The sequence below is a fragment of the Osmia bicornis genome, chromosome 12 (genome assembly GCF_907164935.1).
Source record: "Osmia bicornis bicornis chromosome 12, iOsmBic2.1, whole genome shotgun sequence".
Classification (NCBI taxonomy): Eukaryota; Metazoa; Arthropoda; class Insecta; order Hymenoptera; family Megachilidae; genus Osmia; species Osmia bicornis.
The window spans coordinates 3,726,500-3,742,611 of record NC_060227.1 but is presented as its reverse complement, the minus strand read 5'-3'; the positions used below and the strand labels follow the sequence as shown (position 1 = coordinate 3,742,611).

Below are 16,112 nucleotides of genomic sequence, written 5' to 3'. Positions count from 1 at the left end.
TTCGTGGATCTTGTTTCGCGGTGACAGGCATCTCGACAGCTATATTGGCGCAGATCATGTGTAATTAACTATAATACCTTAAACATCTAATAATGAATGTATTGATTCTAAGTACATAATTCTCTCTTAATCGATAACAAGTTATAGGTACACGAAGACCCCAAAAACGACGTCTGAAAATTTCCGTATTTTAACGGTGATTTTGCGAGCCTTCGTAATCTATGATAAATTCCATTGATCTCGATCGATCAATACCTTTGGGGAATACCTCTTAACGTAAGCAGCTTTTCTCTCTCTTTCTTTTTTTTTTTAACATTTTCTTTTTTTGTTTTGATGTAATATCACGTTCGATGAACCTCTTCCCTATACATACATAGAAAGTCGCGAAGGTATGAAAAGTAGATGCAGTCATGGATGATTAGACAGCTGAACGTTTCCTTTCTCGGGACATCGGGTCATGAAATCATAGACAAGGTACGCACAGCAAGTAGTTAAGCGGGCACGGGTGCCCCAGGTTGCCCGCGAGCACAAATGCAATTTCGTGTGTATACCCTATCGTAGACCTATCTTGGCTCCATATTTCACTACGTTACTTGGGTTTCAATCGTTCAACGCAATAGTAAAGCTTCAATATACTTTATCAACGAATATTTGAATATCCATCGTCTAACGCTTGAAATTTGATCGTATTTGATAGATTATTAAATTGTACGAGAATGAATGTCGATAAAAACGACATGGTGTCTCGACAGAGGAAATTTGATATCACGTGTTCCATATTATCGCATGTACTCATTTCCCTTCATCGACTAATCTCTCTATTCTGAAAATATCAGTGGTACCTTTATTGATCCTTGCTCCAATTTCTAATGCAAATACGGGCCTAAATGAGCGGTTCCCAAACGCATGTATACAATACAGATGAATCCTTAATTATCTTACACTGTACGTGTATAACATTAAAGGGTATGCATGCATATTACGCTTTACATACTTAACCGTTACTTAAAACGAGATTAATTAGAACAATTATGTATTTCGTCAACTTTGTGGTTTTTTTCTTCTGTTTAGCGTTCACATTTCGTACGTCACCGCGAGTTCTGTCGAATTATCTCGCTGGTATTAAGATTATCTTTGGTAATAATATCTTATTCATAACATGTATATAATATTAATATCATGTTGTTAAACATACCATTTTTTAAATACACCTTAGAAGCTTACAGCTTATTCTCGTCAAAATGTTCGTCTACTCTCATACATCTCACGTACGTTACTTAAAGCGCTAATTGAGTTAACAATTATCACACAGGAAACATGTTCCAAATAGAATCTGGAGAATGAACGTAGTCTGGTAGGATAGCAAGATATATTATTTTAATTGCTATCTTATGTAACCAGTTTAGATAGTGTCTTTAATGTATACAAACTTTTAACCCAACATCTTTGCAATTTGTCTCTTGATTTCAAAAACGAACGTTCTATGCGGCGACCAAAGAAACTTTTAAGCATGATCACTGAACCCCGATACCTGGCTAACATTCTTCTTATCATTTTCCCGTCTTTCTCTGTACCTTCTCCACCCTTCAGGGTCACGACGAAGGGCCTAATTCCTTATATTTCAACAACAGATGATTCATTATTAGAAACAGCTGATTCACAATGATGAATATACATATATAGTCGCTCTCGATCGGTGCACTGGATACAAGTGTAATAATTCCTAGTAATACATTATCAACGCGTGATTCATCATCATCGTCATTATCGTCATCAACATCCTCGTATTCATTCTTCTGATGCACTTCGGTTCTCTTCTCTTCTTTCCTTTCATATTTTTCTTAAAATTTAATAGTGTCATCGACGATTAATCTATGTTAAATTTTTTTTTCTTCATTTTTTTGGTTTCTTATCTCAACATGGCTCCGGACGAGGACCCAAGAAAATCATAGTAATAAGAATAATGGGAGTAATAATAATAATCGTTCGTTTACGTCGATTAATAAATAGCAATTAATTTACTGTTCTTTTTTTTTTAGTTTTTGCTTTTTTTTTTCTTTTTTAATTTTTCGGCAGCGTTCACAGACGAAGTCGCCGCCCGTTTATAGCCTTTTTGTACTATCATCGTGTTCAGAACACTTTTCATCGAGAATTTAAATGATGCTTTGAACGCCCGAGTGTGCATGTGCAAACTGAATCGAAGAAATTCCATACGTAACAGGTAACGGATTGTATTTGGCAGTATATAATCTTTGGTAGTGAACAGAGAAGCGTTTAATATTAAATATTAAATTCACGACGCAAGCTCCACGAGGCCAATGATGGGATCCGAGGTGTCGATGGGCGACGACCACCGTGCAAACGCTGTCTTTCGAATAAACGAACAAGCTCTCGGGACAACCAGCTTTGTTTCTAACAATAAGTACAAGCCACAAAGACGGGAGATCAGAGGTCAGACATTCTAATTAAAAACGCGTGTAATTAAAAGAAAATTAATGTAATAAACTAAAGACAGTTGGAATATTTCCAATTAAAAAGTAACGATAAAATTATTCGTTCAGTGATATAGAAAGCGATAATTAATAAAAACACGTATACACTTAGAATTATTTATCAACCTTCGGACGGCGGACCATGGAGAGAGCCACTATTTTAATGTAATTTCATATTTCACATTATTTCATATTATTTTCATTGTTCCATTATATGAAACTCTTTCGTTAGAAATTATACATTTAATTTTAAATTAATATCTCTCTATATATTTTGTACGGTTGGGTCTAGATTGATCCAGGCTTCGCTGTTCAAGGGTTAATATTATCGACGAGATTTGTAATTTTGTCAAATGAAGCGTTAAAGAAAAAGAATACAATCGCTCTGATCTCCAGACTGTATGATACAACCTATCGACTATACCAGGCATGCACAGCAAGTAGTAAAACGGGCACGGGCGTCCGAGATTCCCCGCGGGCACAGTTACGAGCCCAGACTCGCGGTGGTGTGCCACGCGGGTACTCGGGCGCCCTACGGGCAATTTCGTGTGCATGCCTGGACTAAACGATTGCGTGGACTAGCGCTAGATATTATCATGCGGTACGATATAATCATAAATACATATTCCATACGGTGTCGTACGGTTATCACTAGGCTGATTAAACTCTTTTTTTCATTCCCGTGCGAACTGCGCGCTGTTTCTCGACAAATCGAAATCCAACGAAATTTGTTGCGGCGGTAACGATCCAGATTTGAGCAACATATTCAAACCAATCCTGGTTGTCATCCTTTTTTTTTCGTATTAATCACCGATTACCACCTTTAATTAAGCCCACTGTATAGAACACAGTGTTCATTGAACTATATCCGTACAGGCGGAACTTCAAATGAAAATCCAAGGACAACCTATATTACCATTAATGAAATTAGAAGCATTAATTAGCAAACGTTTCACGCGTCCTACTAACAGTGTCATTCCCTTCTCCGTGGAACGAGACAGAATTAGAGACGAAGGATTATTCTTGGGGATTTCCAATCAAAAGTTCCACCGTACCATTTTCGACGATCCGCCGGGGTGAAAATCGACACAGGTTGGTTTTCCGTCTGAATTTCGATTCTTCGGCCCGAAACGACGGAACTTTCGATCGAGATTCGCCGAGAGCCGCGTCCGAGAGCTTCTTCGTGGAATTCGAAATCAAAAGTTCCACCGTGCCGGGTGCACCGTACCGACGGGCGTAAAAGATACTAACCTTTTTTTACATTTTTTCATAATTTTTCTTATTTATTCCTTTAGTTACGTCTACGTACGTGGCACGAACTAACAGAGTATCAATTATTCTTCATCGGTGTACCCTACACGTTAGCGGTCTCGTCGCCTAGGCGTACATCAACCAGTCTCGGTTATGAAATCAATGGAAACGAAATACGCGCACGAGAGCCTGGAACGAGACCGAGGTAACGGAAACGGAAATAATAATGTTAACCCGTGAAATTAGAACGGGGCAGTAATTGAAATGAAAAAAGTCTTACGCGCGTCAAACGGATACTCCGAACGATACATAGATCATGGTTACGACCACTCCCCTTCACCCCCGATAAGAAAGAAGAGATACCGCCGCCACATTTTTGTGCAGAATTTACTTTCCGCTAAACTGTTTACTTTTGTGCATCCTGATACGTACACGCGCGAACACGCGCACGTATTTTATACATATACGTAGCTCTTTTGTATAGCCAATTTTTTTTTTTACTGGTCCGTTCGTCGGTACAATCATTTTGTCCGTGGAAGCGACGATTATGTTTGAAACTGTTTCATAATTCATATGTATGTTGTATGTGTACATGTGTGTCTTCATTTCCGTTTGTGTATGTGTTATGTGTGACAATTATCAATGCGTCGACGATGGTGTCAAGAAGCGCGACAATGTAAAGCGCGATGAAGATGAGGATGAGCATGAGCTTCTGACGGATCTACGTTAAAATAACGATGAGAAATATATAGGCGGTCAGGGCGGTATCGTCGGCAGAGAAAAACCGAAGGAAAGAAGGAGTGGTCACAATCCGCCAGCGAGATTGATTAAAAAAGAAATTTCTCTTATTCCCCTTCCTCCTACATTGTTCTTGGACGCAGTTGATAGTGGTCATGCAAAAGGCGGCAAGCGCTATGCTTAATCCACCATTAACTCGAAATGCACTGAACCACGCCTCTCGAATCTGTCGTGGATGATGTTGTGTGCCCAGGCCTTGCACTCGATGTTGATCAGTACACCGTCTGAAAGTTTCAAGGTGTGAAAATTATTGTCAAAGGTTTGAAGTGATGAATAGGTTCGCTTGAGGTACAATTAGGTGCAATGTAGGCTTCTCTGGGTTAAGGGTTGGTGTAAAGGATGGAGTTTATTACTGTTTGTTTTTAGTCTTCTTGGGCAGTGGTGTAATTGCACTTCGGTTAAAATATTTATTTATAGTAATATAAGACAAGAATCATAGAATTTTGAAACTTTGAAACTCTAAAATTCTGCAATTTTAGAATTTTTAGACTTTGGAGTTCTGGAAGTTTAGAATTCTATAATTTTTTAATTGTAGCACTTTGGAACTCTGGGATTCTAGGATTCTAGGATTCTAGAATTCTGGAACAATAGGAATCCATAATTTTGGAATTTTTAAATTCTGGAACTTTGAAGCTCTGACCTTCTAAAATTCTATAATTTTTTAATTGTAGCACTTTGGAACTCTGGGATTCTAGGATTCTAGAATTCTGGAACAATAGGAATCCATAATTTTGGAATTTTTAAATTCTGGAACTTTGAAGCTCTGACCTTCTAAAATTCTATAATTTTTTAATTGTAGCACTTTGAAACTCTGGAATTCTGGAACAATAGGAATCCATAATTTTGGAATTTTTAAATTCTGAAACTTTGAAGCTCTGGACTTTTAAAATTCTATAATTTTGGTATTCTGGCACTCTAGAAATTTGTGACTGCAGGATTATAGAACTCTGGAATTTTGAAACTTTAAAATAATAGAATTCCATAATTTTGGAATTTTCAAATTCTGAAACTTTGAAACTTCGAGCAATTCAAACCAAAAATAATTAGCTAAGGATGTCCTGGGTTTCCATGAATTAATTACTTACATTTAGGCCTCTCGAAGAAGACAGCTACGAGCGGGCTAAGATAGCCAGGGGTGTTTGTGAAGGGAAAGAAGTATCCAGGAAAGCCCCGACGTGGAATGTATTGAATGGCACCCATATTCTCGATATCAGCTGGATTTTCACCGGCACAGGATACCCATACGGTGTCCAACCTATTGGCGAGTGCCTCTTGCTTGATGTGTTCTTGAAGATCGGATGGCATAGCACTTGGCAGATTCGATGTATCGTTGTAATATGTGGGTTTCCAGCCGAAAATCTGAAAACGCGTTATTCAAATTAAACAATAAGAAATTTTAAGGATTAGCAGGAGTGATAGTACCATCTCTGGCTATCTGCTTTACATTCGGGAGAAGTATATCTAACAAGGTACATATAGTACTTTTTGAGAAAAATTGTAAAAAGATTTCTTCTACAGAAACGTATTTTTTAGAAGGTTTTAAAAATCAAATTGCAAAATCAGGCTTTGTACTGTGCTGGGTTGTATAAAGGATATTTTTAAAACAGAATCATGAGAAAATATTATTTTTTAGTCTTAAAATCGCAAAATTTGAATTGTTCTATCCAACATGGCTGTTTGAGTTTTGGACCATCGCTTCTGTTGACCCTTTTTTTCTCAACCCTCGGACGGCGGACCATGGAGAGAACCCCAATTTTAATTTAGTATTGCATTTCATATTATTCTCATTTTTTTAATTTTACACTGTTCTTTTAAAAATCATACATTTAACTTTAAGTTAATATTCTTGTATACATTTTGTGAGTTTGGGTCACGGTCCAGGCCCCGCTATTCAAGGGTTAAAAATTCATAATTTGAAATATCCAATTTCTTGTTGAAGAATCATGTACCTTGTTCAGCTTGAGGAAAATGCAAGGTGCAGATTTATTGTAACCATATTTGTTTTCCTTTGTGCACTGTCCCCACGTCGACATATCCACGTCACAGACTTTGCCAGGAGTCGGTGGTTTTCCATAGTCGCAGAGCATCCTCTGCTGGGCACCATTTGTCCCGCCAGCAGGCTTCTGATATTCTAAAGAAATCCCAAATCAATTGAACATGGTATAATGTTTCTTCTTCTTTTAATTTGCAGCTGATGATCTGGATTAATTAAAGAGATCCTGTTTCATTTTGTAGAAATTAAACTAATGGATTGTTTAATTAAAGATAAGGGTTATTAGAAATAAAGACATGGAAACTCTGATCTAAAGATTGGTCTTACCTTGACCGGGTTTAACAAGCTGTTGACGTAACTAACTCGTTAGGACAAAGAACATTTTCTCGCGTATCGGTTAATATTAGTGCTCTAATATGTCAATCCATAAGTTTATGTCTACTTTTTAAATATCTATACCATCAAAAATATTTTTAATTTTTAAAAATTCAGAAGTCTTTTCATTCTGATAAATTCGTCTATAAATACTAAAAATCTTTGATACATATTATTTAATTTGATCATTATTGAACTATTTAATTAAACAAAATTATCAAAAGTATCAAATACTTAAGTATATTGATCCTTAGAAACAGAAGAATAATAATTTTTCTAAAGTGATATTTCTCGAAATAATAGTACATAAATATTACTGAAAATAACATTAATCATGAAATGACCTAATATATCTTGTTATATTTTATTAAATTAATAATAATGTCCACTTAAATTATTTCCTACACATATAAATAACGCTCTTAATTTAATTATTTATATAAAACGTTAAACACAAATTGTCTTCAATGTTAAAATTCGTTGACTTTCGATTTTGAACTCTCTTGACCCACATGTAGGTATGCTGACCCATATAGAGGTCAAGGGACTATAAAGATAGTAAGTTATATTTAAATAAAGTTTTTAAGTTCAGTGTTAAAAAAGAAATACCTTCGAGGAACGCGTCCAGCTCTTTGGTCCAATGCAAGAAGTTACCCTCGTCGCTAGCTTTGTACCAAATCAAGGTACTTTCAACGTTGCTTGCTGGTGGCATAGGCCTAAAACCAAGTCCAGGATTGCTGCCGATCAAGGATTTATCCAATTGCCATTTCGGTGCGTTCGGGTCTAACGTCTGGTAAAAAACGGTCAACATTGCCCCGAAGAAACCAGCCAGTACCGCGTAAAAAATAACGTAGAATAACAAAATCTTGCCTGCAATCAATCAACAACATTTTGCCCTTAGAAATTATTATACTTACAGACAAATTTTCTCAATTAAATGCAAAATTAATTTTCTGCCTTTTTACTGTTTTCATAGCCTTAGTTTGTCATTGCCAGTCTCTCCTTAATGTAAATTAATTTTACAGAATTTAACAACAGCTTAATTTCTAAACTAATTTTCAGCCTTCCCACTATTAGAATAAATTCTCTACCTTAGCTCCTCAGAATCCTTTGAATATTAATTATTTTTTCAAAATTAAGTAATAACTTTAAACACGCAGATTGATGCTGAGGTCTTCTGTATCATTTACAAGCAATTGTTTTATCGCAACAATTCCTTTCGCGGATCACATAGTAACCGAAGTGTAGAACATTGAGACAATTATGATCCGAGGTCTAATTGGCCTGAATTGATATTGAGTAAGCAATGCAGCTCGTTTACAATAAGAATCGTTGATGAATATGTACAGCTTGAAGCAATCTATCCTCGAAGAATCACACCACTTGCTGTTAATGCATCACACTCTACTATTTACTGTTACAATCTTATTTAAATAATCATTATTCGTTTGGAGTCTAATATTGCATAGATTTATTAATTGAACTTGGACCACGGCTCCAAAGGATTTTTACAAATTACATATAATTTAGTTTTTTATACATAAATTACAAAGTTTTTATAAAATTTAAATATCTATATTGAAAATGATCAAAATTGTCAAATTTAAATAATTACTATTTGTTTGAAATTTATTGTTGCATAGAGTTATATGAACGTGCGTTGGTTTGCCTTTCGAATTTAATAAATTATATGTAATTTATTTCATTATGAAAAAGGTAAAGGGTTTTGAAGCTCTGTTCGTAAATGTAACAAATTGATATAATTGATCCCATGTGTTATCTATTAAAATATCAATACTTAAAATAAATATTAAGACCTTGACTCGATGACACGAGAGTTTCGTATATTTAGCGACGATCTAGTCGATATTTCTATTTATACCATTACTGACAGCAAAAATGTTTAATTTTAGAAATTAAAGTCTTCAGCTAAAATTTTGCTTGGCTTAACACCAGATTTCCTTACAAAATATGTATAATATTATATATTAGAGTTCGTTGCAACATTTACTTTCAACAAACTTTAAATTTTTTAAATAATTAATTACGAATTATACGATTTCATTGCAAATAAACAAATAATATTAAATAGATGATGAACTCCAAATATAATTAAATACATTTTGACAAAGTATAGTAACCCTTAAACGGTGGACCGTGGGGAGAACCCCAATTTTAATTTAATAGTGTAAAATATTACATATTATTTTCATTTCCTAAATTTAACTATTCCCTACTTATAAAAATTACGTCAGTGATGCTACCCTCTATTTATATAATAAAATGGTGCAACTAAAATGAAATAATATCTGTAAGAAAAAACTGAAATAATGTATAGAAAAAAAGCAGAGTAGGTTATTGATCTCTGTATATGTGGCTCCCTGTATAAATATCCGCATTGTGAGGTTACATGTTCTAAGCTAACACAACTGTTCTTCTTACCCTCGTTCGAGGAAAACACCCCCAATCTCAGTTTCATAAGATACTAATTCCATAGGAATATTCTGATTCCTTTCTTGAATACATATGTTTATCTTTAAATTTTCTTCAGTCAAATATAACAACAGTTAATAATTGTTATAATTATAATTATTATTCTTCACTTTATTTACAATTTCTTGAAATGATAAATTTGAAGTATTATACTCTCAACATATTTATTTAAGTAAGGATACCAAAGAAGTTGCTTCAAAGTTTCTCTTTCTCCTTACAAATTATAAAGTTCAGAACAGTTATAAGTTTACTTTAAGTAAGACAAGGGTTCAGAAGTTAAAATTCTCAACTTTTAATTAACAAGGAAACAAGTTATTTTCTTCTTCCCTAAAAGTCACTTGATTTAGGCATCAAATAAATCTGCAGACTGCAGGTATTCTTGCAACAAGAGAATATTTCACCCAAGATATAACATTTGTCCTACAATATTAACTCCAAGTAAGGTATACAAAATGTCTTCCTTGAAAATCAATATTCTCAGGTGAACATTTTACTGAAAATATGTATAATATTTCTTCCAGGAGATTATTTCCTGATTATGAAACAAAATGTGCAAAGATGTCACCATTTGAAATTGAGGGCTTTGCATGAAAATTTTGTTGAAAATAGAATATTCTAACGATCATTAGCGTAATTAGGGGAGTACCAAAATAAGTCAGAAATTATTATAATAAATAAAAAAACACATTCACCACTTCAACTTGTGATAAAATACAATAATATGTGTATAAAAACTGTTAGAATTAAGTAAAATTAACCGACACACTTTTGTGAAGCTAGGGAACCCTAGAAAAAACCCTAGTTACATGAATGCTAACGACCTGACTATTTGCTAATCCTCAAGATAAAAATACCCCAAGTAGATGTTGCAATGTGTGACAGTAACTCTATACAGAGATTTGAACTTATGTGCAACAATATCAATGACCTACTTCATGAAAGAACCGTAGTGGCTTCTAAGTTTGTGGCGCCGCCGCGTTCCGCATACGAAGTGATCGATATCTCAAAAAAACCGTGAAAATGTTACGTTACTATAGCAACCTCGATGATGCGCGACATTCGAATGAAAGTAAAATCTAATCTAACCTAAAGTACATACCTAATAAAAATAACAAAGAATTTTTCCATCCATCTCGCAGTTCATTTATCTCTTTCAAAATAAAAATTAATAATAAAACTTTCTAATCACGCCCTATATTAACAAGATAAATCTTTAATTCTAATTTTTTTTTAAATTAACTTAACAAGGATAAATAAATAAAACAAAATTTCTAAATTAAATAAAAAGCTCGTGTTGCAGAGAAACTTTATTCTTACAAGAACTAAATCTCCCTATTTCAATTTGCTACGATATGAAAAATGTATCACGACGCATATTTAAATACTTAAAAAGTGGGACACTTTCAACTGTTGGAAAAAAATCGTTCTGCATTATGGTGATTTCGATCCATAATTAGAAAATCGTTATATGCAAGTTTGAATGCTAAATTATGTAAAAAAAATTGTAAATTTCGTTTCGTGTTTAAATACTATTATCCCTCATACTAGTATCTTCATTTTCTTCTACTATATGAAACTCTTTCTTTTATTAATTATACACTTTAGGTTAATATCCTTGTATACGTTTTGTACGATTGACCTGGACTCCACTGTTCCAGATTGTTTTTTGCATGAGCTCGGCAATTAAATCTATATTTTATTACTGCAGCTAGGGTGAAATGATCCTGAAATAGTGTGAGAATTAACTCCACCATGCCACCAAAGGGTTAACCTTTTCGTTACTGCAGGAAGCTATATGTATATCCCACAGAACTGAAGTCAAAGAAACCTCGAATCTTTAGTTTAATTTTCTTGAATAATAGTTTCATAATTTGTTGCATTATTTTTACCACTGATAGTACATTATTATTTCATGGGAAAACAGATACTACTGGGATCAAAAAAGGTCCTATATCCTTAGAGTAATTATAATAAATAATATTCCAGATGAATCACTGTCAATAATAATAATTAAAAATTTCACTTCCTGGCATAAAATTAGCTCTTTTCGTGTCAATAAAAATTATCTTTGAGAGCCCCATTGGAGTACCCTGTGAAATTACTAATTAACATCGAATAGAGCAAATCTAAATAGCAATGTATAAAGTTGAATATTAAAATCACGAATATGTAACAGTGGTCATTTTAATTCGACTGGTTTTACGATGAATTTAAATGACGAGCAGAAGTAAACCGCATAAAATCAGAGCGAGCTATTTCCACGGAATGGCAAGTCCGTTGGATTGTATTGATTTTGGTGGAAGTCGATCAACCTCAAGAGAAGAAGAGGGGAAAAAAGACGGCAGAACCGAGGAAGAATGTAGCTTCGCAAAGGCGACTACATAAGCTGCTTTAAGTATACCAACACACATTAACGCGACGCGAATCGCTTTGTTAATTCTTCGAGAAAATTGTGACTTCAGTGAATGTCAACAAGTTTACAGAAGAGATTTTTCGAAACTTTCTGCTTACCTAAGTTGATAAGGTTAAGAATCTTTTATTTGTTCTTGATAGGAAAAATCTCTTGATTACGGAACAAGATATTTATCACTTCTACCTTCCAAATACCGACGAAATTCTAAATCTGAATATTAAAATTAATGTAACTACACAACGAGATAGGTAAATTTTTATGTAATAAAAGATTGTTTATTAATAAAGTAGAACTGAGATATTTATCATTGGGATGATCTGTGCAACAATCATATTACAGATCGGTGTTGCAATTATTAAAAAAATAAACGCTAGATTTTCCTTCTGCTATAATGGAAGCCAAAAATAAATAATAAAGCCATATTTTGAAAAGTCCATGTTAAGTTATGATTGTGCAGTAAGAAATTTCAATGATTCGTCATTTTTAATTTAATGAAAGTATCTCAGTGAATTAACAGTATCTTTTATCATTGCGACAATCCTGTAATATTGAGAATTAAATTTTTATCGGTCATATCTTTCCCCAATTGCATTACATAACCACGATGCCATAGAGAATTTTTCTGTAGACGTCGTTAAGCATCACTACACTGAATTATAGTAAATTCACCAAGTTATTCATCAAAATAACTGAAAAGAAAATATTTTGTATCGGCTAAACACCACTTTCTTTCTAAATTAAATTCAAAATTAAACGTTCGTGACATAAATTAATAAATGTAATCCTATTTCACTCCGTTCTTCTTGTATTCGACAAGAATGTGGAATAGAATGGGATTCGCAATGGAACCGCGAGGGTTACCGCCCCTCGGTATATTTTCTTTTCTTCAACGTTCAACTGAAAACTGAAAAGGACGTTTTAAGAAAGAATTATCGGTACAAAATACCCGACGATAGATAAAACGAAGTTTGTACTATATGTAAATACAAAGTCCCTTTAACCCTCGGACGGCGAACCTTGGAGAGAGACCCAGTATTAATTGAATTTTATATTTCATATTATGTTCATTCTCTAAATTTTACACTGTTCGTTCAAAAAATTATACATTTAACTTTAGGTTAACATCCTTGTATATGTTTTGAAAGTTTGGGTCTAGATTGACCCAGACTCCGGTGTTCAAGGGTTAACGAGTTGAAATATCAACGAATACCATGAACACCATATCAGAATCGATTTTTTTCCTCATAAAAGAGGAGGAGCTATTGAAAAACATGGCTATTATTCCGTATCACCATTACGAAGCAGCAATCGATTAAACTACGATCAGAACCTTTTAGTCATTTGAATGCAGCACGAAAGCTCTTCGTATAGGATATAGCGAGCGAACTGCAGTGCGCGTGTACATTGCGACGCTCTACGTCAGGGAACGATGAGGGTTATCATTAAATGTCAATCGGATATTCGAGTTCTGACCTTTTACAATATCGTTTACAGAAGTATCTATCAAAATTATCGATCAAATTTGGAGCACTATATACTGAAGCTCTAGCGGACAATTTCAGACCAATCTATACTATCCTCCACCTCCACAGAATAGCCTCTTTTTTAATGTATCTTTAAAAATATTTGAAAATATGATAGCGACCTAATGATTAAATAGCTGAAAGCAATATGAATTGAAATTAAATTGTTAAGCAATGAAAAGTATAGGATTTTTGAAAAGAAACTTACCCCAACTAGCGCCTGTGCGCCCCAGGAACTGTCCAGTCTCGGAGTTCCATAGAAAAACCCTAAAACCTTCCCATTTGCCAAGCTTCGGCGGAGGTGAGTAATACTGTTCTTTCTTGCCCTCCATTTCGCTCGTTTAAACGGTTAAAGATGGAGAGACGAAACGGTAGCGCGTATCACCACGAACGACGACGTACGAATATTCCTTTGTCAGGCTTCTGAACTGCTTTCTGTCGGTGATCTTGTTCTTCTTCTGACGGAATGGAACGGAACGGTGCCGCGATCGAGCAGCTCCGCGGGCGAGGACGCAAAGGAAGGAAGGGTCGATTCGTGCCCTCGTCTGGAGCCGCTGTTCTCGGGCGCTCTCGTCCGGCCAAGGGATGAATATTGAGCGATCGAACCAAGCCTGGCCCGAACTTTTCAGCCCGTCCCCCTCCTTCTCCTCGTTTTATCTCTATTCAACCAACGGCGATTCCCCACCGCTGCTCAAATCACAACCCTTTTCTACCGCGTCGACTAAATCGCGCAGTCGCGTCAATACGCACCCCCCTTACCGCTAGTTCGCGGGACCAGGTGGCACTGCTTCTCACAGCAATGGCGACCGTCTCGCCCGATCCTTTTCGCTCCACCTCGCGTTTTTACAGCCTCCTTCTCTCTCATTCGTCGATTCGATCGACCCCGCTGCGTGACACGGAGACTCCTCGCGACGGAGCTTACGCGAATCGCACGATAGATACACGAGAGAATACGATGATTCTCTCGACGTACCCACCTACTTCTCCCTTTCTCAACCCTTCGAATTGGGTTCGCTGAGACGGACGAGGAATTACAACCGTCTCTCCCCTCTATATATGTATTTCTACAGGACAGAAAAGGGATGGAGGAGATATACAAGTAGAAAGAGACGAGGTCGAAGGTTTCGAAACGCGTCCGACTGCCACGGAATCCCGAGAGAGAATGACCAGACGTTACCAGGGCTTTTCATACAGCTTCCTGCCGTTCCTAGTGTAGCGCGATGGTTCTCTTATCGCTTCGCGATACGCTCTTTAACGTACTGTGCATATTCTTGCCCATTTCTGTTCGAGCTTCGTTGCTCCTTCCACTTAAGTAGATACAGAAAACAGTAGAAAACTTGACGATTTTTCCTACCTCCCGAACAACACTGGTTCGTGTACAGACAGAATACGAGGTTTTAACACTGTCGGCATTGTATATTGCAGTCTCTGTTATATAATTAAAATTCATACAATTTACAAAGGTAACTTCTTGTTAAACTGGCCTAAAGAATAAATTTTACTTCAAGGACAGCCGGAACAGTTTCAGACTTGGTTGCATATATTCTAGCCCACTGTTCTAATAAAGTTGCAGCGATCACAGTCTAATTTCATACAGCAATCCAAGAGTGTACCTAAGATTTGAAACTTGCTGTTAGAACTAGAAATACACTAGCAGTATTGATCGTATGCACTTGCAATAATGAATCGAAAGTATGTTTCATGGAATAATGTGTATCTCACATGTATGGGGCGTAATCATGAGTTAAAGAATTTCCTCGTAAACATACCACATCCGCATGAATGCTGATAAAGTATAATAGGTACAAGCACACTGAAGCAAATTATTTTCATTAAACTCTGAATTTACTTTTTATCAAATTTCTACATGAACCGCCCATTCCCCAAACCAATTAACACAAAAAAACAAAACAAGAAGTTGAAAAATTGATAAAATATAAAATTTTTTTTTTTTTAATTCAATAAGTGAAGTTAATTTCTTTGCCCTGTGAATATCGCGCATATTAGCTAATTGGAATTCACATTAGTAATTGTAATTGATTTTTAGAAATACTTTTTATAGATTTAATTTTAGAATTTTTATGAAATATTTTCATTTCCTTAAGTGAAAATCTATTTCATGTGGAACCATAATGCGGCATCTGTGTCACTTAGTTTACCATACATGCACACTCTTACATAACGGAAGTCCTGTGGATCGATCGCATTCAAAATGTTTAACCTTCTTAGACCGAATGTCGGTTCATTTTGGCCCGATATATATTGTATATTGGGTCAAAATGACCTGACATTCAGAGTGTAGATAATGGTTAACTAGTACACATCGAATTTACCATACAATTATAATGATATTCTTATCGGTCAAAGTGACCCCGTATCAGGCAACCGCATCAGTCATAGAGCATCCGTCTTTCCACTAACGAAAGTTGATTGTCAAAATAAAAATAATTCTTTTATAAAGTAAAATATCTTATGAAAATTTCTGAAAAGAATTAAAATTATGCATTATTTATTGCTTATTATATAGAGTATTTTATTAATTAGCTTAGTCACATCGAAAAATACATTCAACTTATTTTATTCGCTTCAATTTAATACTAAATATTATAAATTATCATAATTCTTATTTATAGCATACAATACAGTATTATGTACTGAACCTGTCTATTTAACTTCTCAAAAACTCTCAACACAATGAAACCATTCCTCTTTATGAACACTATATTCAAGTTCCAAGAAATATGTATGTATACATACATAACAGTTTGTACTTC

General features: G+C 35.1%; 1 protein-coding gene across 1 annotated transcript; it reads right to left on the bottom strand.

Moving 5' to 3' along the window:
* Positions 1–2,679: 2,679 nt before the first annotated feature.
* LOC114871343 (sodium/potassium-transporting ATPase subunit beta-2-like) lies at positions 2,680–14,487 on the bottom strand. The gene is made up of 5 exons (XM_029177115.2): positions 13,547–14,487; positions 7,519–7,779; positions 6,491–6,672; positions 5,627–5,900; positions 2,680–4,765 (listed from the first exon to the last, which is right to left on the bottom strand). Exons 1-5 carry the CDS (start codon positions 13,668–13,670, stop codon positions 4,662–4,664), a joined length of 945 nt encoding a protein of 314 aa, XP_029032948.1. The 5' UTR covers positions 13,671–14,487; the 3' UTR covers positions 2,680–4,661.
* Between the last annotated feature and the right edge of the window lie 1,625 nt (positions 14,488–16,112).

Excerpts from the sequence above, each read along its gene's own strand:
- LOC114871343 (XM_029177115.2), bottom strand. The coding sequence starts at position 13,670 with ATGGAGGGCAAGAAAGAACAGTATTACTCACCTCCGCCGAAGCTTGGC. Across the intron at positions 5,901-6,490 it reads TTTTCCTCAAGCTGAACAAG|ATTTTCGGCTGGAAACCCAC; the intron begins GTACATGATTCT and ends ACGCGTTTTCAG. Across the intron at positions 4,766-5,626 it reads CTTCTTCGAGAGGCCTAAAT|ACGGTGTACTGATCAACATC; the intron begins GTAAGTAATTAA and ends TGAAACTTTCAG.